This window comes from Anopheles cruzii, chromosome 2 (assembly GCF_943734635.1).
Source record: "Anopheles cruzii chromosome 2, idAnoCruzAS_RS32_06, whole genome shotgun sequence".
Classification (NCBI taxonomy): Eukaryota; Metazoa; Arthropoda; class Insecta; order Diptera; family Culicidae; genus Anopheles; species Anopheles cruzii.
Window position 1 is genome coordinate 27,457,466 of NC_069144.1, and position 25,275 is coordinate 27,482,740.

Sequence of the window (25,275 nt, forward strand, 5' to 3'; positions counted from 1 at the left end):
ACAATGCGCCCCGCGGTTAGTCCGACGCGCCAAGCTGCTTGCGTCAAACCGAACGCACAATAGTAAGGTGCTAATTGAACCCCTGAAGTTGACGAGCACCAAGCAACTCCAGAAAACGTGACAGTCACTTGCCAGCCTCCATAGGTAACTGGAAACCGTAAGCCACCACTTTATTCCTGAACGTCTCAGAAATTAACAAGATTGATCGTCCAACGTCTAACTGTAACACTTTCACTGCGATCCTCGATTCACCACACCGCCATTTGGCCACTAAGAGCAGGTAATAGGATCGTCATAAGCGTAGCTAAACGATTCCCTACGGCTACCCACTATTTAGGCGCCCGGAGCCTCTCCGGTTAACCACAACAATGTGAAACGATGTCCATTACGAAACAACGCACCTCAGTCCGTTTAGCGGAGTTAAAGGCAATCAATTAGTGCTAACCGCGGCCAGCAACGAGGTCTCTAAATATGATGCAAAAAGGCACTCCGCGCTCGGTATTGGCGTTCCACACTGGACACGGTCCTTCGACGGCCCGAAGCGATCGCGGTGAAGTCCTTCAAGATAATAACCTGCAAGGGATCGCACCCCGACACGCCACCGGTATGCGATGGGCCGACATTGGAAGAGTCTCGAGAACGATGGAATGTTCCACCGGCGCTTCTCTTGCTTCTTCAAACCGATTCTTCTATTCTCCTCTGCGCTGCGATAGGCTGACCGGAGCTGACGCACTTCCCGGAAGCACAGGCGTCTCGGGCCGGCTTTGCCTGTACCTGCAAATACGACGAGCAGTCAGCCTCTCGAACGCATCAGGTGACCCGAGATAGCAATCCCCCGACGGTCTGGCCGATCAGCTGGCCGACGATCACCGAAACGGCACGTTCCGGGCGAATGTCACGTTCCGTTTCCTTGTACCGTCGTCGACTCGCAGTTCTCCGGAGTTGCCCCCCGTGAGGTTCAAAGTCATGATCAACGCGGCGCCACAAGATCCCGGATTGTGTTGGCCAAAAACGGAACCTCAGAAGATCGGCACCAATCGAGAATCGCCTGATGCGAGCGCATGTTCACTTTCATCCGCGGCCTATCAATTGTTCCGTGGCGCTCTGACGTAAATTATGGGCGCAGAAGCGTAAGATGCCACGAGAAAGGTCACAGACTGGCGTCTTCGGGTTCACCGGCGCGCCTGGGGCGGCCGACGAGAAGAGTTATCACTAGCGACTCTCGACTCGACTTCCCGTTCCAGGTCCGCCCGGGTTGGTTGGCTAGCTGATTACATATTTATAGTCACGGCCTTGCAACATCTCGCGATTCCGCGTTTCCGCGGTTTTGCACATGATTTTGTGATGTAAATTTCGGGAGGCCCAAGCCCTTGAACCAAGTGCCAACGCGGTTTGTTGGGTCGTCCGGTCACTCCCGAAAATAAGAGAGCGGGAAAAAAAAAACAAAACAGACCCAAAACACCGTGACTATCACCCGACATTGAAGCCGCGCTTATCAGGAGTCCGCAGTCAACGGACCGGTGAGCCGCTCCGTAGCGGCCACAATGGGGTACTTCAGCTTATTATGGGGAACATCGTACTAATTGGAACATCATTGTCGATTGACTGATGACAACCGCGGACTGTCACACGGGGGTGGGCCTTATCAGCGAAGAAGTGATGTACTGAAGGGCGCTACTTCAGCCTGCGCACAGTAGCAGCCTTCCTGGGTCTCAACATTCCTGAAACGGTGGCAGATACTAGATAGCAGATCAATAACAGCATCGGCCCAAAGATACACTCGAGATTCACGAGAACACTTGCACCGCGGGAGGGCAAACTCCAGTTCGTTGCTGGTTCGTGATTGCATAAAACCACACCCGAAAACGCCGCCGATCCGGACACGTTCGTAACAGAGGAACGTGGAATTTTTCCGGGAGCGAAATTCGTAACAAGTGCGTTTCAAAAACGGTTGCCCCACCCAAGGTCACCCAGACGCGGGGTTTTGGAGCTCGTCGCGGTTACAAAATTTGGCCACACCACAAGTCACGCCACAGGAGGGCAGCTGTTGTGTGGCTATTTTCATACAACCCGCAATTTTGGATTGTTGGTCCCACGAATTAAGGCGATACATGAATCGCGATTGAAGCTATTATTAGAGAGCCGTTCTCGTGCGCACACCAAAGGAAGCGAAAAACGAGGGAACATAAAATAATTGACGTGAGTGAGGAGGTGACCATTCTTCGGCCCGTGACGGATCTTCATACAGGGCGGGCGGTAAACTGAAAATCGAGCATAAAAAAATCGCAACGACCTTCACCGGAACCCGGGTCACTTGGGCTGGGTTTGTTGCCGTTTACGTATTTATTATTACGTCCCCGAACGTTGTGGTTACAGGGTGACATTTATTTGCATTTGAAAATTCCGGCCTCACTCAGGCCGAGGGATGCCGCAGATCAAGCTCGAGAGCTCTATCAACCTTGGGCTTGAAACAATAGTCGCGCAGCCGTTGCCTTGTATCGGAAGCGCGCACAAGTTTTCCGTATCATCCCGCCGTCCCCCGGGGGGCGCCGATGAGAGATAACGATGACGGGTGGGAGGTGGCGTTCGCACATCAATCACCCACCGCGCCGTGAAGGGTTTTTGGCGCGTATATTCAAATGTTACGCCGCGGACGAGCGCGATGATGGCGCACAATCGATAACCCGTTGCATTGTTTGGCGGAGACCCCTCCGCTTTTCTCATGTGCCGTATCAAAACGGATGCGGGCACTTGCGGGTGGGCGGCACATGCGCTTCCTACTTCACCCAGGCGCACCCAACCCATGGGAAAATTCTGCCACTCGGTGCGAAAGGTGGAAAATGGCCAACCACATCGAGAGAAGGATGGGAACAGCACTTACTTTCGCCCCATTTCGAAGGTGGATCGACGACGATCAAGGTGCCTTGCCGCGCTCGTACGGCAATGGAAAAAAGAAAAAGAAAATCAATCACGCGCACAATGACCTCACCACACAGACACGCGGTCGTTGTGTCGAGCCGGGCCTGGTGGATGAATGAAAATTATGTGGTTGGTTTTTAAACACCGCCATCGGCGAGCGTGTGCGGCGATCGTTAGGACGCTTCTTTGTCACCCGAGAATATCGCGCGCACTGGCCATTGTGGTGGCCATTTCACAGCGCACAGTGGCAATTTATTTAAATCTAACCGATAACGACCGTAGAGAAGAAAAAAAGGTATAATCTGCAAAACAATGGATCCGAGGCGACGTAAGCACCGCACAGAAACAAAGTACAGCGCGGTGGCCAAGGAAATGGATTGATGAGTGCGTCACACACACACTCGCGCCCAATTTCGATTGGTTTCGCCCGGTGGCTTTCTCTTTTCCACTGGCCGTGACCGAACGAGGGCGTGGACGCATCTGAGGGTCTGATGTCCACCGGTGTCTTATGTTTTCCTTCGGAGCTTTTCGCAATCGCATTTCCACCGAACGACCCAGGATGGCCCAAGGTTACCCAAAACCTAACAACCAAGCGGCTGGACGGATGCTGCTGTGTCGCATATTGCTCGCTTATCTGGTGGAAAAATCACAGCCCACCGCTGCCCCTGTCATCAGGGGGTCGATAGGGGTCGATTACAGCACCCCCCTCACCGACACCGGCGCCGGGAACTGTGACGCACCCCACATGCGCGCATCGCTCGATCGCAAAACAATTCCATGTGGACCGGGCAATAGGCCGGAACCGTGTTTTGGGTCAAACGGAAACAAACATTGTGAGCACGGCCCGTGGCCGCCGCATCTTTATCTCGGGGCCCCCGGGGTGATGGGTTTAGAGTGTTCCGCCACTTTCTTGGTCCGCTTTGTTGTTGTTTTCCACGGATTGCTTTCCAATTCCGTTTCCGACGGCGTCCAACAGCGCGGGTTGGGGCGATTAAGATCAACCGACCAAAGTAAAGCAAGTGGAATTGCTAGGGGTTGCGATGTTAAAATATCACTCACCCCCCGTGATATGCCAATTGACACGTACCGTCTGTCGCACACTCACTGATCACTCACTGCTTCTCACTGGCGGGTTTCCCAACGGATCTATTGTTTCGCGCTCGGCGTGCAAATTAACGTACACAAGAACACACACACACACTGATGAACGGATGGAACGGATAGATGGGATTGGTGACACATTTAAATCGTGACGCACTTCGGGCCAGTTACTTACACGACGCACGGATTGTCCGTAAAGCTGAAGTGTGCGTTGGTGATGTTGGTAAATCCGATCCGAAGGACTTCGGAAGGCAAACCGATCTGTTATGGTCTGGTATGTGCAGGGTTAAGGGATGAGGAGACTATTTACCGGGCGGTTTGGAAGCTGAGGCAGCTTCTCAAACGTGACAACCGGGACTGTTGCTGTCAAAGCGCAGAAGAACCGTGCTGCTGGCGAGCCGTTGACCCATTGCGGTGTTGTTCTTCCCACGAAACGAGAAGATCACGCACGTGGTGGTGATCGTGAACGACGGAGCACGACACTAGCAAGGCACGGTCGGTGATGATGGGTCGTCCTGAGGACGTGAATCTCTCGAGCACACCTCCGGGGAGCTACTGAGGAAATACACTCGACCGCACCGGCTGGTAGTTGATTATTTATATAAAAGCCGCGCTCGCACCACTACGGCAAGCGGCGCGATCGTTTACGACGCGCCACGCGCACGCACACCACCGCGTGAACCGATCGCCCGTCAATCGGCCCGTCGACGGACGGCTCTTTATCAGGACGCACACGAGGCATTCGGAGAAGGCGTCAGATACCGCTCTTTCTCGCTCACTCTTTATCTGTCCCTTTCTTTCTCCGAGAGCGATCCTTCTGGGAAGGAGTGCAGGGGGCGCGCGGTGATAAGAGCTCGGTACACAAGGCTCATCGACCGCGCACCCCTCACCATCATCCGTCCGGGACAGTGGTGTCCGAGTGCAGGTGATAAGCGCATTCCCGCATCTCATTCTACGAAACGGCGGTGCTCTCTCTTTCTCGCTCAACCCATCCCAGATCGTCCTGAGGTCTGCTTTCGGGAATTCCTTATTTTTTTCTTAATAATTTTCTTAATTAGATTTGTAGTTCAAATGTAAACTTACTGATATCTACTCAAGGTTTAGTATGGCCACTTCAAACTGGATACTACCTCTCCGAGCATTGCTCTACTAATCATAAAAAAATACTTCACCAAATCGGGGCGAACAGGCTCACGGCTACCGCTGTTACTACTTTGGGCCTCTTGAACGTGATTGTTTGCCGACTCGTCCAGCAAACGGTTCATTTTTTCCCAACACACAAACGCTTGCGAACAGTAAGTAAATAGTGTCTTCAAACAGTGAGAAGCGACATCGTGAACACAAAAACAACCAATTCGACATGCCCCTGAGACGGTCGGCAGAGTTGGGCGTTCCTTTTGTCCAGTCCGTTGGAGGAATCAAGCGTTTGGGATCAAAATTGAAGTGTTTTTCGCTTCGAATGATTTTCAAAACGGCGCACGCTTATCGAATTGTTTACATTCCAGCTGGCGTGTGTTCCCCTGCTCTGTGTGTGGCTACTACTAATTACTCTTCTGTCCTGGGCATCCCGTTCTTGGCATAGCTGCCACCTGCTCAATCAACTGCCGTAAACTGATCAACGTGACCCGTCTAACGGCTGCTGGGCTTTAACCAACTGCCACTTACGAAATCCCCGTCTAGGGCCTTCCGGTTTTATTGCTCTCCGGCTGGTAATGGTGGTGAATCCCGGCTCAATTTGCACCCTTCGTGTACGAACATATTCAGCCAACCCATTCGTCTTCAATTGATAGCCGCGGTTCGGTTTCACCTTGTCGCTAGGGTGTCACCTGCACCTGCGTACCGGCCGGCAGCAGAAGGGCCCCAGCCCAGCAGCGAAACGACCTTGCCCGGTTCGGTAAGATAAGGTGGTCAATCAAGTTATCTACTCAGTTGACCACTCCAATCAAAGGCGATCAAATGCGGTCATGATCAGTCAGCAGACGAGGATTAGAGTGGAATTACTCAACATCGACCGACCGACCGACCGCAACTCTCGTAAACACAAGCCTCGGAATCTTCAAAGTGCCCAGTTTGCAAACAGGTCACCTAATAAAACAAATCTCGCACCAGACAATTTCCACGAATCATTTCCGGAAAAATTGCTTCTACGACGACACCGGACCGGCCTCACCTGACCGACCCGGCCGGTGGTAAGACTTAAATCAGTTTACAATGTGTTCTGCCCGTGACTGAATTGCACCCAAATGGTTGGGCCAATAAAAGTCTTCAATTTCTCTCCACACTCGAGCCGTTGACAGTCCGTCACGTGCGTGTCCTCCTCCAGTCGCAACTGGCCTTTGAAGTCCAGGCGCGAACCCGTCAAGATGGTTGCGTTCGTCATTACCTAATCCCAAGTGATCATCAGGCACGTTTTTAATTACCCGTTCGCACGTTCTTTTCCTGGCGCAAAATCGCCACCATCCCGTCATCCGTCTCCCCGCTTTCGTGTATGCTAATGGTGTTTACTGTTCTACGCGACTGACTATGCGACCGCGCGATTTCCCCGCTGCTCTCCGCACTATCGCGGTACTTTCCCGGCGCGGAGACGAACGGACCAAACGCTTAAAGACAAACCGTTTTATTGCCCACAATAAGTACCCGGTTTGTCGTCATAGCCCAGAATACGACAGTTCAAAGTCAAGTATTGGGAGCCACCGAAAACGGCCAGTATTTCCCAAATGTGGTGTACACGTATCAAAAAGCCTTTTCGGCTGTGTTTTTACTTCCTATCAATTCGGTACAGTTCAGCTGGAAGCAGAACAAACCAGATTCTATTGTTTGTAAGGAGTTTAAAAAATGTTTTTACATACAATGAACTAGACAGTACTCGCCTAGCCAGATAAGCCGTCGATGCATGCGCGTCAAGTGTTTTATGTTCGAGTACTTCGAGCCCGCGGCAACAAACGCATCCACATTTACTACCACCACTAGTCGCGCATGCAACCGTGTACTATAAATATGTTAGGCTTGTACTACAACTAAGGCAACCATCCCGAAATGTGTCCTTTGTGTTGGTGAAAGTCTCTCCTCCAAGCTATGGCTCCAAAAAGTCTACCTTCACCTGGCGATCGCGTCCCGCAAGCCCTTTCCTGCTCCAACGCGGCGCCAGGATTCTGCGCAGGTGTACAAAGGTCAGCGCTTGACTAGCGAAGATGTATTGCCAAACAGTAATACTCCTCCTGCTCCGCATAAATCACAGCGCCCTATCTTCCCCAGACGACCGCTAACCGACGGTGCCCGACGGTGGTGTTGTCGCCAGACGCCTTCCGATTGGCCGTCGATTGGCTGTATCAAGATTGCGTTCTCCGCAGCCACGTCCGGCACGGCGCTAATCAATCAATCATCGCTGGATAAATACCCGTCAACTGGGGGAATTAGCGGGAGGTCTTCCCTAGTCATTCTCCCGTAACCATAAATCCCTTCGTTTCGCACGATTGCCTCCGCCGAGTGACATGCATTGTCCAGGCCGTGGTCTCGGCGTGCTAAACATTTCCTAGTGTCGCGCTAGCGCATGTCACGACGTTCCACAAAACAATGAGACTACTATATATTAATTGATTTACAATCCCCCCGAACACCTTCGAACGGTTCTATCGCGGAGCTCTGAGCCCCTATTACCTTCCCAAAACCAAACAGTCCCCGTGTTCCCCGGGGGACACGATTTTGTCTTTGACGAAACACGTGAAAATAAATTGCCAATTACGGTCGTTACTTTGTCAATTGGGCTGCGGGAGCAATAAAGATAATTTAATAAGATCCGCACAAAAGTTGCATCGCTTCCTGATAAAGCGAGCGACCCGGGCGAAAGGTGCTATTCTTGGCGATTACTCAGCGATCTTTGCTCTTCAGCCGGCTTTCCTCTCATTGCCGGCTGAGCCACTTATCGGGCACTTTGTGGCACTTTGAAGTCACGCTAGTCCCGTGCACATTCAACGAATCATGCTGATAACGCTGCCAAGAAACCGAGACACCTCCGGCCGTAGCCACGATACGGTAATATACTCCCGTGATCATCCGTTTCGCCGAGCGAGTCGTGCCCTCCGATAAACAGCGATGAGCTTCACGTGAGCATCACGAGTCTGCGCGGTGGCGTGCACCGTGAGCTTTGATGTTACACCCGATCTGTGCCCGGTGTCGTACCGGGTGTTTGGCTTCGAATGTCTCCAATCGCTGCCACCCTATTACAAGCCACTCATTAACAACTTATGAACAGCCCGGATGTGACATTGAAATGGCCAACCATCTTTTGCGTTTCCCCGAAACAACGGACCCTAATCGGTTTACACCGTGTGGGACAACTCACGTGATATACCTGAGACACCGTCGGAGAAACTCTTATCGCTGCGACAACCGCGGATCTGTGGATCGGTATTGTCTCGCGTCGACATCTGCATGCGCCGTTGCGTCAATTACCATAAGCAAGAGCAACGCGTACCCTAAAACGAGATCTGTCGCTGCCCAAAAATTGGCCGTTTATCTATCGTTGTGTTTGATTGACACGGAACGCTTCCGATGTGTGACTATTGCGCCATGATTGCGAATCTCTGGGCCGGCACTATCATCTGAAGGCCGGCATGACATCATCCAAATATGGATTGCGAAGTTAAAGGAATAATACAGAGGCGTTCACAAAATAGTACGACCAGAGTAATCATTCCGCCAAACAAGCTAAGTTCCTCCCGAAAAACCGTTATCTTTAACTGCCAATACAAATAGTCAACGCGATTGCAGTCTCGGCGCATCTAGTCACCTTGGCAACAGATGAACGAAGAAGCGCCAAAGCCGGCTGTCAGTTCAAACACAACATAACTTCGAGCTCGCGTCCTCGCGAATGAAGCAAAGTTTCGTCGCTGTTAAAATCTCCCGTTCAGTTATTTTAGTAAACGATAGTATCTAAAAAGCATTTCCGTTCCGTTTTCTTGATCTCCCGCATCGGTTGGAAAATAAATATTCAGTGTGACGCAAACTGTGTTTGCCAAAATGAGCACTCGGAAGCGAGCAAATGCCGCCGCCGGTGCGGTGACGCCGAAACGAGCTCCACCACGGAAGAAGGCCAATCGTATGCAGCAGATACCGGCTGGGACACTGTTGACCACGACACAAAAGAAACAGTGGAAGGTTGGCCCATCGATCGGAAGCGGAGGTTTCGGAGACATATACTGCGCCCACGACACGAGCGCGTCGACTCCGCGATCTTTCGATCACTATCCATTGGTGGTGAAGATTGTAAGAAGGGCTCAACCGACGTGCTTTCCTCGTGTTTTGCTAAGTTTTCCTCTCTCCATTCTGCAAACAGGAGCCGCACACGAATGGGCCACTTTTTGTAGAGAAAAGCTTCTACATGAAGCATCTACTGAAGGACGGTCTGGATGACTATCGCAAGCGACACAAACTAAAGCATCTCGGGGTGCCACACTTCCTGGGCAGTGGATCACAGGAGATCGACGGAACCAAGTATCGCTTCCTAGTGATTCCGCGCTACGGCGAGAGTCTGCAGTCCGTTTATCTGCGCAACGGTAAAATGATTCCCGTTCATACGGTTTACCGGATTGCGCTCCAGATGATCGACGTACTGGAGTACATACACTCCTGCCAGTATGTGCACGCGGACCTGAAGGCCGCCAACATAACCCTAGGGTTCCGGGAGCAGGCAAGCGAGCATGTGTTCTTGGTAGACTTTGGCCTCACGGCGCGGATTGCTCCGGACGGAACCAAACCGGATCCAAAGAAAAAGCACAACGGCACCATCGAGTATACGTCGCGCGATGCTCATGCGGGCCTCACAACGGTCCGTGGTGATCTGGAAATTTTGGCTTATAATCTGATCGCGTGGGCCGGCGGTTCACTGCCCTGGGAAGCGCAACGGAGTCTGAAGGACATGGCCAAAGTGGAAGCAATGAAGAAGGATTTTTGGGACGATTTGACTGGTTCGCTGAAAAGTTGCTTCGCTGGCAAAAGCACGAACTTCAAGCCGATCGAAAAATACATGAAACTGGTCGCTGGCTTGGGCTGTTATGAAGTGCCAAAATATTCGACGCTTAGCAAAGTATTCAAAGACGGCCTGGTGAAGCTCGGTGCACCGACCAAGGGGCCACTAGAATTTGATGAAGAAAATTGAAATGCATTTTGTATGATCCGCTACAAGTCACACAAAGGAAAATCTTCTCAATTAAGATTAGTGACCTTATCCATTGTTATTAACTTATTGCACAGAGCGTTCGCCATGATTATCACAACCTAACCTAAAAAATTATACTGCGTTATCTAACAATAAAGAATGCTCTCCTCTATTTTTCATCATCTCCATCCGTTGCCTGGGTAATGCTTGATATAATAAAAACCAGTTTAAATTAGTCATCAGCTTCCCGCAACGATAGCCCTCATCTGCCCCTCATAGCTCATCTTTGAAACCCTCCAAGCCAACACACGGGTTTAGTCACGTCTTCGTCTGATTGAGTTTAATAAAGACTTAATTGTTTATTTTTCAACCATCATATTAACATAGTGCTGATATAAGCCATAAAGTTGTCGCATTGCTTATTGAATATGTATTTTAGGACGCATTGCCTGCCTATTTATGCAATGACGAATGAGCGCACAACAATGCAGTGTTTTGTTGTGCGACCAGATTTTACTACACATGTTCAGACATGTTTCCTGGGAGGAATTTATTCCGGACGACGTCAATGAACCTGCATTGCGGGATGTAAACGTAATCATTTGCATAACTGATCCAGTTTTCATACATCATTGTTGCTGAATGAAATAACAGTGCGAGTGCGCCACCTGGCCATCACGTGATTGTTTCCAACTGGAGACAACGTTGGGTGACAACCTCTCGTGCCAGGTGTTTTGCATTTATTACTATTCGTTCATAAATTGCTTTTCGGAAGCATGCGCCTGGCAATACCAATGAACGGACAATTGAATTCCAAACCCGGAGAAGGAGACGGTTGGAAAACAGGTTTTGTATTGTTTCAAATCAACTGACATATTTTTGCGCTTCACTGTAAATTAATTCCCGACCCGTAACGCGCTCATCGAGCGTTACCTACGTTACTCACGGTTGGTACGAGATCTGACAGAAAGTCAAGAATCGTGTTGTTTACCAATTCGTTGTTCGTGCTAATCTCGTGCGGACAATTCCTGTTTTTAGTCGTAGTGAATTATCCAAATAGTTCTTTAGTTTGCCGAAAACTAACATGACGACTGCAGCTCGTCCAACTTTCGATCCCGCTCGCGGCGGTACCGGTCGCGGAGAAAAGGATCTCAGTGCGCTCTCCAAACAATACAGCAGTCGCGATTTGCCCGGACACACGAAACTGAAATATAGGTAGGCTCAGAACCATATTTTTACCATTCATCACTTCGACAGTCTTTTTTGGCCACTTTTCGCAGGGACCAAGGCCAGAGCACTGCCGAGGAGCTGCGCAACCGTGACTTCCGTGAGGAACTGGAAAAACGCGAACGTGACAACAAACAAACCAAGGGCTCGGCCGTTCCGATCTCGGCTCGTCGAGGAACGGAATCGGCTGCTGTAACCGGCGGATCTGCGAAGAGACAAAAGTTGGACGCTCCACAAAACCTTGATGCTGATGATCCGGCTGACAGCGAAAATTCCGACTCGGACTCGGACGAAGACGACACGGCTGCATTGCTGGCGGAATTGAACAAGATCAAACAGGAGCGAGCATCGGAACAGGCCCACCGGGAGCGCAGTAAACAGCAGGAAGAGGAAAAGATTCGCATGGAAAACATTCTGTCCGGCAACCCACTGCTGAATTACTCGTCCACTGCCAAGGCAGAGCTGAAGGTGAAACGCCGCTGGGACGATGATGTCGTATTCAAGAACTGTGCCCGCTCGGAACCGGACAAGAAGGCGAATAACTTTATCAACGATTCGTTGCGTTCCGATTTTCACAAGAAGTTTATGGATAAATACATTAAATAAGCATCGTCTATAGCATTAGTTGTAATCGTCAATAAAGGGTATTCTTTTCACAGTAAAAGGGAGATTTTTCAGCTTATTCTTTGTCGTCAACGAATCTGACAGCTGTGTCAGAGATATCTGGGATGTAAACAAAAAAACTAGCGAACAAACGACGTGTTGAAAGTGTAATTTGAAATTTAACTGCTTCCAGCGTTTTAAAATCGATGCCAAATCCAAACGAAAATGACTCTCCCGGTCGCCGCAATCCCCCGGAACGGTGGTCAAAGTACGTCTCGGACGTGTACGATCCGATTCGTGTCGGTTCAATCGACGGCACGGACGCACATGCACACGATAGGGCGTTAACACGGGCGCTAAACTCGCACTACAAACCGAACCGCAAAGTGCAGGGTAATCCGTTGCACACAATCTTTGTTGGGCGCTTGGCGCACTCGGTGACCGAAGTAAGTGTGTGGAAGACTACTGTCCAAAAGAAAGAGAAACAATTCAAATGACTACCCATTCGCAGGAAAAACTGATCTCAAAGTTTAGCCCGTTCGGAACGATCGTAAAATCACGACTCGTCACCGATACGGTCACCGGGATGCCGCGGGGATATGCATTCATCGAGTACAGCACCCGCGACGAGGCTCTGCGCGCTATCGATCGAATGCACGGGTGCACCATCGAAGGCAAGGAAATTCTGGTCGATGAAGAGTGGGAACGGCGGCTCGAAGGTTGGAAGCCGCGTCGGTTAGGTGGTGGATTTGGCGGACGAAAAACATCGTCTCAGCTGCGATTCGGCTGCAAAGTCCAACCGTTCCGGAGACCGTTTCTCGAGGGCACCGGTTCTGGTGTGTCCAGTGTCAGCGAGTGGAACCGGCGCGTGCGCCATCGGAGGGAAGGTGCGGAAAGTTACAGTGACACCAAAGTGAAAGAAGGAGCTAAAAGGATCGTTTGAGGCAAATTGTGTATATATTTAAACGTAATAATAAAAACAGGACGCAGAAGCAACACTAATTCCACCGCGGTCTTGTTGCCACCGCCAAGCGATCACTGCAGCACCGCGGCGTTGGCCGATATACTCGGGTTGTTGATAATCTCGCCCAAGCTGTCCAACACCTCCTTTCGGTAATCGTCGAAATCACCGTCCACCTCGTTGATCGTCTGGTCCTCGATCACGTACAGGGCACACTCGGTCTCCCGAATTAAACGTTCGTCGTGCGAAACGATTATCACGCCGCCCTTGTAATCGTTGATTGCATCGGCAAGGGCATCGATCGACTCAATGTCCAGATTGTTGGTCGGTTCATCGAGAATCAGCACGTCGGGCGCATTGAGACACAATTCCGCCAGCGCAACACGAGCCTTCTGGCCACCGGAGAGATCCACGATGTATTCCTTCGGTCGGGACAGCAGCTCAACCGGGCCCTCGTCCTCTTCGCCCGGTTTCTGGTTCTTAGTGCGGCCCTTCTCCTGTTTGCGAGTTAAGTTCTCCTTCTGCTTCTTCTCGGCTGCCTTCTTTGACTGTCCGTGTGCCTTCAGCTCCTTCAACCGGCGCTCCTGCTTCTCGTAGTCCTTGACCATCTCCTTGCGCTTCTGAACGTACATCTTCTTGAACATCGTGTAGTTGCCCTTGTAATAGTACAGCTTCTTGGTGTCCAAGTGGATGATCTCGTTGCACACATTGTCCAGGAACGACTGATCGTGAGAAACGATCAGCAGCGTCTTCTTCCAGCCCTGCAGATAGTTGTCCAGCCAAATGACGGCGTTCAGATCGAGATGGTTCGTCGGTTCATCGAGCAGCAGCAGCGTCGGTTCGATAAACAGAGCCCTGGCGAGCGACACACGCATACGCCAGCCACCGGAAAACGCGTTCGTAGGACGGTTTTGCATTGCGCGCGAAAAACCCAACCCCGCCAAGATACGGCGGGCGCGCGGTTCCGCGGAATCGGCCCCGATCGCCTTCAGCTCGTTGTAAACCTCCTGCAGCTTATCTTGTAGTTCGATTTTGCCACTCTCGACCGCATCCTCCAGTTCCTTGCACTCTTTCAGCAGCGCCGTGCGCTTCACGTCCGCCTTCAGCACGGTCTCGACGGCGGATGTTTCGTCCGCCACCACCTCCTGTTCGCAGAGCAACACATCGATGTTGGGCGGAATGGCAAAGGCACGGTTAGCGATGTGACGCAGCAGCGTCGTCTTGCCGTGGCCGTTCGGACCAACCAGCCCGTAGTGGCGCCCGTTGGCAATCAGCAGGTTCGCGTTCACGAACAGATCGTTACCCTTGGCCGAAATGGTAAAATTTTCGATCTTTATATCAACCGCATGCTCCTGGTGCTTGCTCTGGTTGCCCGTCTTCAGGGCTTGCGACATCGTAAAGTTGCTATCCAGATCCGAATGGCCCTGGCCACCCTTCCGAAGCATCGCTTCCTGCATTTTCTCGAACTCTTGCTGCTTCTTGAGCTTCTTTTTTTCCTTGTGCGTCAACTTTTTCTCCTTCTCTTCGCCCGCATCGTCCAAGGACAGTTCTTCGGCCACCCTATCCGCCATCTCATCAACTTCTGGATCGGGGCTCGCTTGACGTTCACTTTCGGGTTCCGGTTCTGGCTCAGGTTGAGCTTCTACTTTGGGTTTCACCGGCTTTCCCGCCTCGGGGGGAGGTTTGGCTGGTTCCAGCTGCTTTTCCACCTCGGGGGCTGGTTTGGCCGGTTCATCCTTCTTCACTTCCGGCGGTGCTGGCGTTGCTTTGGGTGTTTCCTTTGGTTGAACCTCCACTTTCGATGGCACTACTTCCGGTTCACTCTCCAGCTCTTCTTCACAGTCTTCCTCCTCCGAATCCTGCCGTTTAGCGGCCACCTTTTTGCTTTTGGCCGTTTGCTGCTGCTTCTTTTTGGCCCCCTTTTTGCTCATCATGGCCAACATCCGGTCCCCATCGTCATCCTCGTCATCGTCCGATGCACCGCCACCGCCCGCTAGTAGATCGATCTCCTTCTCTTCCTTATCCGACCAATCGTCATCCTTCTTGCCCTTTCCTTTGGCCTTCGCCGGTGCCTTCTTCTGTTCCTTCTTGCCCTGACCCGATTTTACGGCCGGTTTCTTCTCCTCCTCATCGGAATCCACAATCGGTGGTGCCTTGCTGCGCCCTTTACTCGCCGCCGCCGGTGGTTCCTCATTATCACTCCAATCGTCATCACCTTTTCTGCCTTTTTTGCCCTTTTTACCACCAGCTCCGGAGCTGGCCGGTGCAGATGCTGCGCCCTTTTTGCCCCGTCCAGCTGGCACACTTTCATCGTCCGAATCTACCACGTTGTCAACTTTGCCTCCCTTCTTTTTCGCACTTTTACCACCGCCACCAGCGGGTGGATCCAGTACGATCGACGATTTCTCCGACTGATCGTCGTCCTCCCAGTCCTGGTTCTTTTTGTTGCCCTTCTTTTTCGGTGGCATTTCGACGGCAGCCGACGTAACCACGTAGCACAACTCTGGCCGTAGTTTGGCCCGGCGGTTAGGTGGTGATTCTTCCGGAAGGTTGTCGGTCGGTGGTGCAATCCCCTGGACTGCGACAACGTGCGTGATTGCGGAATGTTACCTTATTTTGGCTGTGACGTTTATGCAAGACAGGCAGAACTTCAAAGAAGAAGAAGACACTGCATTTTGCAATACCAAGATTGCTACACATGTGTGCTGAATTATGTTCAAAATCCTTTTTAACGCTTTAACTTTAAGAATAATGTTAGGCTGAGGAAAGCATTCATTTTACACATTTTTTGGTAAGTAAATAAATGTACTGTTATAGTTTTTCAATGATACATCAGTTAAATCTTTCATTTCCCTGTGCCCAAGGTGCATGCAAGCAAAACCGTTACGCTTTACGTCACCGGCTGTCAAAAGGTGGCGCTGCAGCGCGCCGCTTGCAAAAAGTCATCGTCGGCATCGTCGGCATATTGGTACTCCATTATCCATTATCGTTTTTCGTGATTGTGCAGAAAAAGCACCGTGGGGAAGTGAAATTAACTAGATTGCTCACTGCCTCGCTCGATACATCGGAGGTACTACGCGCTAGGGTACGCCAAGCAACAGTAGCAGCACCAGGTTGGCCAACAAGCGTTGCGCGCGATGGAAACGCTCCAGAAGCATCTCGCCCAGGTGAAGGTACCCTGCGCCAGCGATAACGTCTACAAGGAGGAATGCGTCTACTCGTTCGACACACCAGAGTCGGCCACGGGGCTGTACGTGAGTTTGGCCACGTTTCTCGGTTTCGGCGAGGAGCACGCGTCCCGCTACGCCCAACGATCGGGCAACCGGGTGTTTCTGCACCTGAAGCGGGACAAAACTGAGCTCCCGGATCCGGCATCGGGCACTTCCGGTGGGAGTGGGGCCGAGGGGCCCGAGAAGAAAATCACCCGACTAGCGATCGGGGTCGAGGGTGGTGCGACGGTCGATAACAAAAAGTACGAGTACAAGGAGCACTTCAAGGTGGTAGTGTTCGCGGACGATGGTTCCGGTGCCGTGCGCCTAGAGTACCCCGATCCGGAACTCCCGCTGCTGGTACAGAATGCGGTCGATGCGATACAGCGTGCCGAAGCGGCCTCGGTGAAGCGCGAACGGGAACAGCTCGCCGGTACGTGGGACGGCGAAATCCGTCAAGTGTCGCGCCACGCAGCCGATCTGCTACAGCTGGCCAACGGGCGGAAGATTCCACCGACCGGCTGGAAGTGTGAAAAGTGTGATCTCACCAGCAACCTGTGGCTGAATCTGACCGACGGTTCGATCATGTGCGGCCGCAAGTTCTTTGACGGTTCGGGTGGCAACGATCACGCCGTCAACCACTACAAGGAAACGTCGTACCCGTTGGCGGTCAAACTGGGAACGATTACGGCCGACGGCAAGGGTGACGTTTACAGTTACAGCGAAGACGATATGGTAGAGGATCCGCACCTGGTCAAGCACCTCGCCCACTGGGGCATCAACGTGGGCCAGCTGGAGAAGACGGAGAAATCGATGATCGAGCTGGAGCTGGATCTGAACCAACGTATCGGCGAGTGGGGCATTCTGTGCGAGAGCGCTAGCCAACTGAAACCGATCGCCGGTCCGGGTTACACGGGCATGAAGAACCTCGGCAACACCTGTTACCTCAACAGCGTCATGCAGGTGATGTACACGATCCCGGACTTTGTGCGACGCTTCGTGGACGGATCAGGCGCAATCTTCGACAATGCACCGGCCGACCCGGCGAATGATTTTAACGTGCAGATGTAAGTCCAGTGAGTCATGTTTCGTTAAAGCAATAAAGACATTCTGTACCGTTTTTTCCCCACAGGGCCAAGTTGGGTACGGGTTTGTGCAGTGGCAAGTACAGTGTGCTGTCGGAGAACAGCCTCGATACGGTCGGCGATCCGACGAGTGGTGGCATTGCTCCGACCATGTTTAAGGCGCTGATCGGTCAGGGCCATCCGGACTTTTCGACCAAACAGCAGCAGGACGCGCAAGAGTTCTTCTTGCACCTGGTCAGCACCCTCGAGAAGCACAGCCGTCATCAGGCGAATCCGGCCGACGCGCTCAAGTTCTGCATCGAGGATCGTGTCGAGTGTTGCTCGAGCGGTAAAGTGATGTACAATCGGCGCGATGAGTGGTGCCTGCCGCTCCAGATTCCGCTGCAGAAGGCCACCAATATCGAGGAGGTGAAGCGATACGAGGCGGAGCGCGAAGCGGCCGACAAGGAGGGTCGCCGGCTCGATCCGGACAGCTTGGTGCGACCGAAGATTCCGCTGGCCGCTTGTCTCGACACGTTCGCGCAGCCCGAGTTGGTCGATCAGTTCTACAGCTCGGCGATCAACGCCAAAACGACCGCCAAAAAGACGACGAAACTCGCCTCGATGCCGGACTATTTGATGTTGCACCTGAAAAAGTTCACCCTCAAGGAGGACTGGACCTCGATCAAGCTGGACGTGGCGATCGACATCCCGGAGGTGCTGGATCTCGAAACACTGCGCGGAACGGGCAAGCAGCCGAACGAGGAGGAGCTGCCCGATATCGTGGGCCGTCCGCCAACGCCACCACCGATGGATCCGGAGGTCATGGAGCAGCTGCTCGGTATGGGCTTCCCACAGGAAGCGTGCAAGCGGGCCATTTTCTTCACGAAAAACACCGGCGTCGAACCGGCCACCCAGTGGATGATGGAACACATTGCCGATGCCGACTTCGCTGCGCCGTTCGTGCCGCCGGGAACGGGCGGAAAGACGGGTGCACAACCTGCGGTGGCCTCGTTCGAGCCCGATCCGGTCGGACTGGAAATGTTGATGGGAATGGGCTTTACCGATCGGCAGGCAAGCAAAGCCCTGCGAGAAACTGGCAACAACACGGAACGGGCCGTCGATTGGATCTTTTCCCATACGGACGAGCTGGACACGATGGCTATCGATGATGCGACATTCGACAGTGTTGCTACGGCCGCCGCTGCCGGAGCGGCTTCCGGTTCTACGGCGGCGCAAGCCACGGTTGGCACCAGCAAACCCCCGGGACCTTCATATCGCGATGGAACTGGCAGTAAGTTAAAGCCGAAAGTAGACAGAAAATCCAATTGAACAACATTCTTCTCTAACCTCTACTGCAGAATACAAACTGGTGGCATTTATCTCACACATGGGAGCGTCGGCCCAGGTCGGACACTATGTCTGCCACATCTTGAAGGACGGCCAGTGGGTGATCTTCAACGACAACAAGGTAGCGATCTCGCAGAACCCCCCCAAAGAGCTCGGTTACCTGTACCTTTACCAGCGAGTTTAGGGTGCGAACCGACAACGACTCGAATGTGCGGGGGTCCGTTCTACCCCCCAAAACACTGCTCTCGTGGACTGTGAACTAATATTAGTAGGAAAAGAAATCGAAATGTTCTAAGCAAAACCATTTGGAGGCGGCAGCAAAGGACTAGCGTGGCGCCCTGACAAGTTTCGGCTCACCAAGCCCCTTTTTTATAATCGAAAATGTCAACTTCTTTATTTCTGTCGTATCATTTGTCGTCGGTTAAGTTGTCGCCCGTCGAGAGCCCGCCATAGGCACTGCCTCGATTCATTCGTTCAATAACAGCATGGATTCAATTGAGAACAATAAAATCAACAATACCGATACAACAAGCACGGAGGATTAAGGATTTTTTTGTGGCATACACTCGAAGCTCGTTTCTTTCGTCTTTCCAATCCGTCCGTTACTCGAAAGAATCTTTACAGATCGATGGATTTCTGTATATTTCGCTCTTTGAAAAATACTAGCTAATAAGCAAACAAATTGGAAAACCTATTTACAAGCAACTTAAGAGTAACGCACTAAATTTAAGAAAACATTTAATGTAAGGCTGAGCTGCTTAGCTGCGAGAGTGAACGACGGCGATGATCCGCCGGATCACCACAGGAGATCGGCAAAGTTGGTCACGTAGTAGGTGGCCCGCTTTTGAACCTCCTCCCGCACGGCATTGCCACCGTATCCGATGAAAAAGTTTCCCGGTGGACACGCTTCCAAATCCGTCATCCCGTCACCGATCATCGCCACGATCTTGTCCGCCCCGGCACTCATGCCGCCCGCCACCTGACCCTTGATCAGTTTGATCGCTTCTCCCTTTCCACCCGATCGCGACGTAACCTGCGTCGCATCGAACGAAGCGTAGCTTCCGTTGTAGTTGAAGTACAGCTTGTTGGCGTACAGATTGCACAGCGGTATCTGCAGCGCGTCCGCCACCGGTTCGATCAAACAATCGAACCCTCCGCTAACCAGGAACACGATCGCGTTGTTTTGCCGCAGCTGCTCGATCAGCTCCTTCACACCGGACGAGATCGTCGAGGGGTGCATTTTAAGAAATTCGCGAATCTGTCGCTGTGACGGTTTGATAATGTCTAGCCGGCGTTTAAGCGCTTCCTGGAACGTCATGCTGCCGCCCATCGCTTCCCGTGTGCTGTGGGAAAGGTGGGAAAAAGGTCCGTTAGTTAAAATGCAAACGCTTGTACACTGCCGTCTTGTCGTCACTTACAGCGCGGCCACTTCGCTGCCCTTGCCACAGAACTGGGCCAGCTCGTCGATGCCTTCCTCGGTGATAATGGTGGAGTCGACATCAAAACACACAATGTGTGCCTTTTTAAGCGCCTCCCGTGCTTCCGCTGTGCGTTTCGATAGTTCGACCGGGCGGTCGTTTGTCATGGTGCCTCCGTTACTGTGGTGGGTCAGTACGGTTCCGTTCTGCTTCGAGGGAACGATCGGTTTGAAGATCGGTGGCGCAGGAGGCAAACTGTTGCGGCCCGCGAGAATGGGCTCCAACGGTTCTCCGGATCCTGCGCGACTGCTGACACCACGGGTGCTGCTGTCCGTGGCCGAGATGGCCACCAAGCTTCCGAACAGGGCACTGAAGAGAAGCAAAAAACAATGGTAAATTTTCGTAAAGTTGTAGCTGAATTTAAAATGCAACGGACATTCTAGAGGAGTGCTGTGCGGTCGTGCCCCATGCTCGTTCATCAGCTGTTGCGAAGTAAACAAAGGAGCACGGCAGCTGACAGCTGGTGTCGAGAGCGTAACGCTTGATAACGCTGCCCCTTTGGTCCCGTTTGGAGTGGCGGGGTGGCGATGTTCAGTAATTCATCACGCTTTAGTAACATTGGTCGGTTGAAACAACAGTGAGATAGTTTGTTTTCATCACCTTTTCCCAGCGACCCGAGTCGACCGACCGCGGATTGTGCAACGAACACTACCTCCAACGGCAGCAGCAGCAGCAGTGACTCCAGAGGGATTTCATCACCTATTTGCATTTTGATTGCAGAGTGCAGATTGCGTGTGGTGGTCGTCGGAACAGGAGCCCAACTAACAAAGACGTCAATCGCGCAAATTCGCGATCGCGAAAACAAACTCGAGCGTCTCGAAAAGCGTCTCTCTCTCTCGCAGCGGGGCCACGGCGCAATAGCCGCGATCGAACGGCGGCGTCGAAAGCGATTCGTCACCCGACCAGCGCGCGATGGCAACGAATGCCAGCAGTTCGACGTCGGATTCGGGTGGCGCACCGGGAAACTTTCACATTTCCTCCTTCTCGCACGACGAGGACGATGACGTGCACGGCGGCGGCGACGACGTGCCGGACGATCTGCTCTCGGCTTCGAGCTTCCAGATCGGCGGGGTCAGCAGCAGCACCCTCCGCTGTCCGCTCTGTTCCCACGCGAGACGTCAGTTCCACTGCAAGCAGTGCATTCGGAACGGTAACTTTGTGCATACGATCAACGTCGCTTCGAGTGCGGCTCACCCGCAGCTCCAGCTTTCCGAGCGCTTCGGTGAGAAGCAGCAACGGTTGCGAAACCTGCGCACCGCGAACGCGACCCTCGAAGCGAAGGCAATGCGAAAGTTGGCCAAGCACCGGGCGGCCGACCAGCTGCGGGGTGACATCAAGCGGTGTACGGATAAGGCCAACATCCTGCGTAAAACTATCGAACAAAAGCGACGCACGATTGAGGAACTGCGGCTCCGAGAGCGGACAGTACGCGAGACCAACCGAACGCTGCGCATCAAGCTGCCCAAGTGCAACGACAAGGTGCAGGAGCTGAGCGAGTTCGTGATGCTGAAGGTGGAAGAAAGCGAATACCGGAAACGGCAGCTGGGGACGATGCAGGAGCGGCTGCGTTTGCTGCGGGCCGACCATGTCCAGCAGCTGGTGCGCTTCATCTTCCCGATATCGCAAACCATCGTTAGCCGCAGCCAGAGCAGTACGGCGAGCAGCGCGAGTGACAGTTCGGCCGCCGAGGGTGGCCAACCGGGTGGGGCCAACAGTCGCAGCACGATACACGAAATTTCCGAGGCTTCCCGCACGGCCTACGTACGGGGCCAGTGGGTGCTGCAGGACAGTTTCGGGGAGGTGCAACACGTCATCGTGGCCCCATCGCTTCCGGGGACCGGTAACTATTCGGCGTACACGGAATGGGCTACGGCTGGCGCTGTCGCTTCATCATCATCCGGCAGTCCGGGAACGCGTAGTAACGCCCGGACGGGGTGTCACAATCCGGCGCACACGATTTCGGCCGCCCTTACGTACACGGCGCAGCTGGTGCAGCTCGTTGCGTTCGTGCTGGACGTGCGGTTACCGCGCAGAGTCGCCTATGCCGACTTTTGCACCACAACCCTAGCGGAGGGACCGTTCCGGAAGAAAGTGGCACGCCTGAATGCGGACATTGTGGCCCTCTGTTATGCCCAGTGCTGCCGGCTGAACGATATGCATCCGACGCACACGCTCGAGAACTTGCTGTGCTTGCTGTCATCGCCCCTTCTGGGCCACTGTGGACCGACCGATCGGACGAGCTGTTTGAGTGATTCCATGGAACAGCTGCTAATGCAAGACATCGGCGAAGATTCCGATTCGGAAGGTAAGAGAGGTCGATTTGGCCATTCTGCCATTTGTGTTCTAAACCTTAGTTTTGTTCTCTCGCAAATAGATGAAACAATCAACCACCAGGATTGGGAAGCGGTACCGAGCAACCTTTCGCCAGTGACTGCCGATCATCCGTACCAACCGTTGACGGTGCCACTCGAGCAGCAGCAGTATCGTCGCCCCACGTACGCCGGTCCCCATCATCATCATCAGTATCATCCGCCCGCCCCGACCAGCCTGGTGACGAGTGCCTTCGCTTCGGTCAGCTCGTTCTGGAAGGGATGGACGGGCAAATGAACTGGGCCACTAAATCTCAATCGGGCTCAATCGGCCAGATTCGCCTCGAAGTAGGAAGGCCGAGATTTTCCGCAAATGTGATAGGAATAGCTCTACTGTGACGGGACGGGACCCGTCCGACAGCGCACAATTAGTTTACGAATTACGACCACTCACGGTGAGGCGCGTCAGTTGCCGTGGCGGCCAACGAATGTATAAGTGCATCACTCTTGGCCACGCTTTAGAAAGTAGTTAGAGCTTATTTTTTTACTAAACATTTAAAGTGTATAATAAATGGATGTGGCCGAATGCCGATCGTGAGGACAGTGTAAAATATGGTACCTAGGTTGAGTATAAGAGGATGGAAATAAAGCAAAACCTATCAACTGTGATTTATGAAACTAAATATGTGTGGTAAAATGGATTTTTCACTCAAGTTGGAGAAAAGTGATGCAATACAGTGAAGGAGTGAAACATGAAGACCCCCTGTGCCCGGGCGGAGGGTTCGGAAGACAGCATCTGGCACAGCAATACGTAATCATCTTCAAGAGACAAAGGTTAATGAAGGGAAGCGATCGGATGACTGTTTGCTGGATCCAAATGCTGATAAGAAGCTATTTTAAACGGTGCAAAGCCTCTCGTTGTGGCATCCCCAACACGTGGTCGGCCACAAAGCAGAACAACGGCAACCACGAGGAATCGTCACGTGTTACCCGATCGGAGGCGAAAATGGTTCAATGCTCTTTTGGTTCGATCTGAGAACCGGTCCGAATGTGTCTTGCAAACATCATGTGTTAAAAAGGGCGTTCTCAATTTCGTTCGAAAAGAACCTTCATCCATTCAGTGTGTGAAAACACCGTTGTTTGTCTCGAAATCCTTTCTTATCATCTCGCGGCGTACGGCCTCCACACGATCACCACTCGAACGGAAAAAGTAGTGCAACAGGATCCGAGGCTGATACGAGACCAATTGTTGCGAGGGCAGAAAAACACTTCGACCGTACCATCCTTCGAACGGGCTGACGACGGGGAGCGCAAATAACAAACTAGTTGGCCACGTTGTTTGCGCTGCTGAACAATATTTTCGCCACAGGCCCTGGGAACCTGGGCCCTGTTTTCTACCCGTCACTGAGGGCAAAGTTATCGCTTTCACGTTCACAACACGCTGATCTTCTGAGGGCCGAGGAATTTCCGTCTATTAATCGCCTGGTTCGTCAGCTTCACAATCAGACCAGTGGCCCGGTTACCAGGGGCCTGTCCCTTGGTCAACGTTGCGCTGCGGCCTTACCGATTCATTTTGCTGTTGATTCTACGGTTTGTTTACTTCTTCCTGGCTGCAACTCCGCAGGGTCCGTTGAATATTTATGATGGTTCTCTCTCGCGTTAGAGAGGCACTCCTCGGGGCAACTATCTGGACCACCTTGAGCGGTGTCGTGCTAACCACAGGGCGCACGAAGAAGCGTCCGAGACTGACACTTCCGATACTTCGATATCAATTACTCCGCAAGACCGCACGACGATCACGTTCACGGTTCTATCGTTCCTCGACCGCCAGGGGAAATGGTTTCAGAAAACAGGTTTTGTTCGCGGACGTTGCTCGAACTGTAACATGAACCGCCGAATAGCGCCACGGATTTAGAACACACACAAAAGCACGCGTGTCCCGTTCGATTTCTCGCAAACAACTGATGCCGAGCCGGTCGCCGAGATTGACTTTAAACCAAAACGCCCGGCCCGGTCCGACGCCCCTCGGAGGGAGACCCTCTGGCCAACACAGTCATTCCCAGTTCCAGGCGCCCTTCTATCTCGCTCCCTCGCCGCTGCGTTGTCTTACCCTCTGCATGGTCGACGACTGCGCTTCGAGGAGGTGATAAGAAGGAACCGGCTCAGCTCGGGTGGTAGCGGCCGTTTCTAACGATCAGTAAACAGGCCCCCTTTCTGTAGAATGCAGCCACTTGAGCACGCGACGAGGTTGCCACCTGGGCTTCCGCGCGGAATATTAAAAACAGCTAGCGGCCGGAAAACAATTGGCCACGGCCGCGCGGCCACTAATCAAAATCAAAGGCCCACAGTTGCGTTTATGCGGCTCGAAAAATTAGCCACAGCAAACAAACAAGTCGCCGGCGGCTGTTGCCAAGCCGGGGACTGACCGAGGTCGGCCACTTGCGATGCACTTGACGGGGATGCCGAGGGGCCTCTCCCGTCCTCCAGGCGAATGATGACGATGGAGTGACGAGCTAGGCGACCACAGCTTGCCATGAACACGCGGCGTCGCGTTGTTGTTTTCGCAAACTGCGCTCGGTGATTGGACATCCTACTTGCGCGGCCCACTGAGATGCATGACTTAATCACGGTCTAGTGTTGCGAGTCGAGAGTCACTTACCTTCTAGCGGCGGCGGAGGCGGCGGTGGTGATCGCGACACGATGGGATACTCCTCTAAGTAGCATCGGGGTTGTTTTGCTACTTGGCACTGACTGCCGCGTTTTTTTTTGGAGCACACGCGCTCACATTCCGCGCTACTTCAGTAGGCTGGACGATAAAGTAGACCTTTGCAACTGCGCGCGTACGGAGAAGAATCGTAATCAGTCAGTTGCAATTTACGACCCAGCACATGATAATC

The 25,275-nt window shown here is 52.7% G+C and overlaps 7 protein-coding genes across 7 annotated transcripts; 5 read left to right on the top strand and 2 right to left on the bottom strand.

Annotated features, from left to right (window-relative positions):
* Nucleotides 1–9,053: 9,053 nt before the first annotated feature.
* Nucleotides 9,054–10,313, top strand: LOC128267919 (nucleosomal histone kinase 1). Its single transcript, XM_053004873.1, has 2 exons — nucleotides 9,054–9,285; nucleotides 9,356–10,313. The coding sequence occupies exons 1-2, from the start codon at nucleotides 9,121–9,123 to the stop codon at nucleotides 10,175–10,177; spliced, it is 987 nt and encodes a 328-aa protein (XP_052860833.1). The 5' UTR covers nucleotides 9,054–9,120; the 3' UTR covers nucleotides 10,178–10,313.
* An 848-nt stretch (nucleotides 10,314–11,161) lies between these two features.
* On the top strand, nucleotides 11,162–12,062 carry LOC128267472 (protein CWC15 homolog). Its single transcript, XM_053004309.1, has 2 exons — nucleotides 11,162–11,392; nucleotides 11,458–12,062. The coding sequence occupies exons 1-2, from the start codon at nucleotides 11,262–11,264 to the stop codon at nucleotides 12,008–12,010; spliced, it is 684 nt and encodes a 227-aa protein (XP_052860269.1). The 5' UTR covers nucleotides 11,162–11,261; the 3' UTR covers nucleotides 12,011–12,062.
* Nucleotides 12,063–12,213: 151 nt separating this feature from the next.
* LOC128278777 (U11/U12 small nuclear ribonucleoprotein 35 kDa protein-like) lies at nucleotides 12,214–12,998 on the top strand. The gene is made up of 2 exons (XM_053017506.1): nucleotides 12,214–12,453; nucleotides 12,519–12,998. The coding sequence occupies exons 1-2, from the start codon at nucleotides 12,214–12,216 to the stop codon at nucleotides 12,948–12,950; spliced, it is 672 nt and encodes a 223-aa protein (XP_052873466.1). The 3' UTR covers nucleotides 12,951–12,998.
* Nucleotides 12,949–15,509, bottom strand: LOC128268357 (ATP-binding cassette sub-family F member 1). The gene has a single exon (XM_053005415.1). It carries the CDS (start codon nucleotides 15,434–15,436, stop codon nucleotides 13,043–13,045), a length of 2,394 nt encoding a protein of 797 aa, XP_052861375.1. The 5' UTR covers nucleotides 15,437–15,509; the 3' UTR covers nucleotides 12,949–13,042.
* A 471-nt stretch (nucleotides 15,510–15,980) lies between these two features.
* LOC128268354 (ubiquitin carboxyl-terminal hydrolase 5) lies at nucleotides 15,981–18,843 on the top strand. Its single transcript, XM_053005412.1, has 3 exons — nucleotides 15,981–17,244; nucleotides 17,310–18,535; nucleotides 18,603–18,843. Exons 1-3 carry the CDS (start codon nucleotides 16,106–16,108, stop codon nucleotides 18,773–18,775), a joined length of 2,538 nt encoding a protein of 845 aa, XP_052861372.1. The 5' UTR covers nucleotides 15,981–16,105; the 3' UTR covers nucleotides 18,776–18,843.
* A 534-nt stretch (nucleotides 18,844–19,377) lies between these two features.
* Nucleotides 19,378–23,950, bottom strand: LOC128268356 (phosphoserine phosphatase). The gene is made up of 3 exons (XM_053005414.1): nucleotides 23,943–23,950; nucleotides 20,010–20,378; nucleotides 19,378–19,934 (listed from the first exon to the last, which is right to left on the bottom strand). Exons 1-3 carry the CDS (start codon nucleotides 23,948–23,950, stop codon nucleotides 19,388–19,390), a joined length of 924 nt encoding a protein of 307 aa, XP_052861374.1. The 3' UTR covers nucleotides 19,378–19,387.
* On the top strand, nucleotides 20,641–22,975 carry LOC128268355 (beclin 1-associated autophagy-related key regulator). The gene is made up of 2 exons (XM_053005413.1): nucleotides 20,641–22,374; nucleotides 22,444–22,975. The coding sequence occupies exons 1-2, from the start codon at nucleotides 20,982–20,984 to the stop codon at nucleotides 22,674–22,676; spliced, it is 1,626 nt and encodes a 541-aa protein (XP_052861373.1). The 5' UTR covers nucleotides 20,641–20,981; the 3' UTR covers nucleotides 22,677–22,975.
* Nucleotides 23,951–25,275: the final 1,325 nt, after the last annotated feature.

Excerpts from the sequence above, each read along its gene's own strand:
- LOC128267919 (XM_053004873.1), top strand. The coding sequence starts at position 9,121 with ATGCAGCAGATACCGGCTGGGACACTGTTGACCACGACACAAAAGAAA. Across the intron at positions 9,286-9,355 it reads ATCCATTGGTGGTGAAGATT|GAGCCGCACACGAATGGGCC; the intron begins GTAAGAAGGGCT and ends TTCTGCAAACAG.
- LOC128267472 (XM_053004309.1), top strand. The coding sequence starts at position 11,262 with ATGACGACTGCAGCTCGTCCAACTTTCGATCCCGCTCGCGGCGGTACC. Across the intron at positions 11,393-11,457 it reads CACACGAAACTGAAATATAG|GGACCAAGGCCAGAGCACTG; the intron begins GTAGGCTCAGAA and ends CACTTTTCGCAG.
- LOC128278777 (XM_053017506.1), top strand. The coding sequence starts at position 12,214 with ATGCCAAATCCAAACGAAAATGACTCTCCCGGTCGCCGCAATCCCCCG. Across the intron at positions 12,454-12,518 it reads TGGCGCACTCGGTGACCGAA|GAAAAACTGATCTCAAAGTT; the intron begins GTAAGTGTGTGG and ends ACCCATTCGCAG.
- LOC128268357 (XM_053005415.1), bottom strand. The coding sequence starts at position 15,436 with ATGCCACCGAAAAAGAAGGGCAACAAAAAGAACCAGGACTGGGAGGAC.
- LOC128268354 (XM_053005412.1), top strand. The coding sequence starts at position 16,106 with ATGGAAACGCTCCAGAAGCATCTCGCCCAGGTGAAGGTACCCTGCGCC. Across the intron at positions 17,245-17,309 it reads AATGATTTTAACGTGCAGAT|GGCCAAGTTGGGTACGGGTT; the intron begins GTAAGTCCAGTG and ends TTTTCCCCACAG. Across the intron at positions 18,536-18,602 it reads ATATCGCGATGGAACTGGCA|AATACAAACTGGTGGCATTT; the intron begins GTAAGTTAAAGC and ends CCTCTACTGCAG.
- LOC128268355 (XM_053005413.1), top strand. The coding sequence starts at position 20,982 with ATGGCAACGAATGCCAGCAGTTCGACGTCGGATTCGGGTGGCGCACCG. Across the intron at positions 22,375-22,443 it reads CGAAGATTCCGATTCGGAAG|ATGAAACAATCAACCACCAG; the intron begins GTAAGAGAGGTC and ends TCTCGCAAATAG.
- LOC128268356 (XM_053005414.1), bottom strand. Across the intron at positions 19,935-20,009 it reads GGCAGCGAAGTGGCCGCGCT|CACACGGGAAGCGATGGGCG; the intron begins GTAAGTGACGAC and ends CCTTTCCCACAG.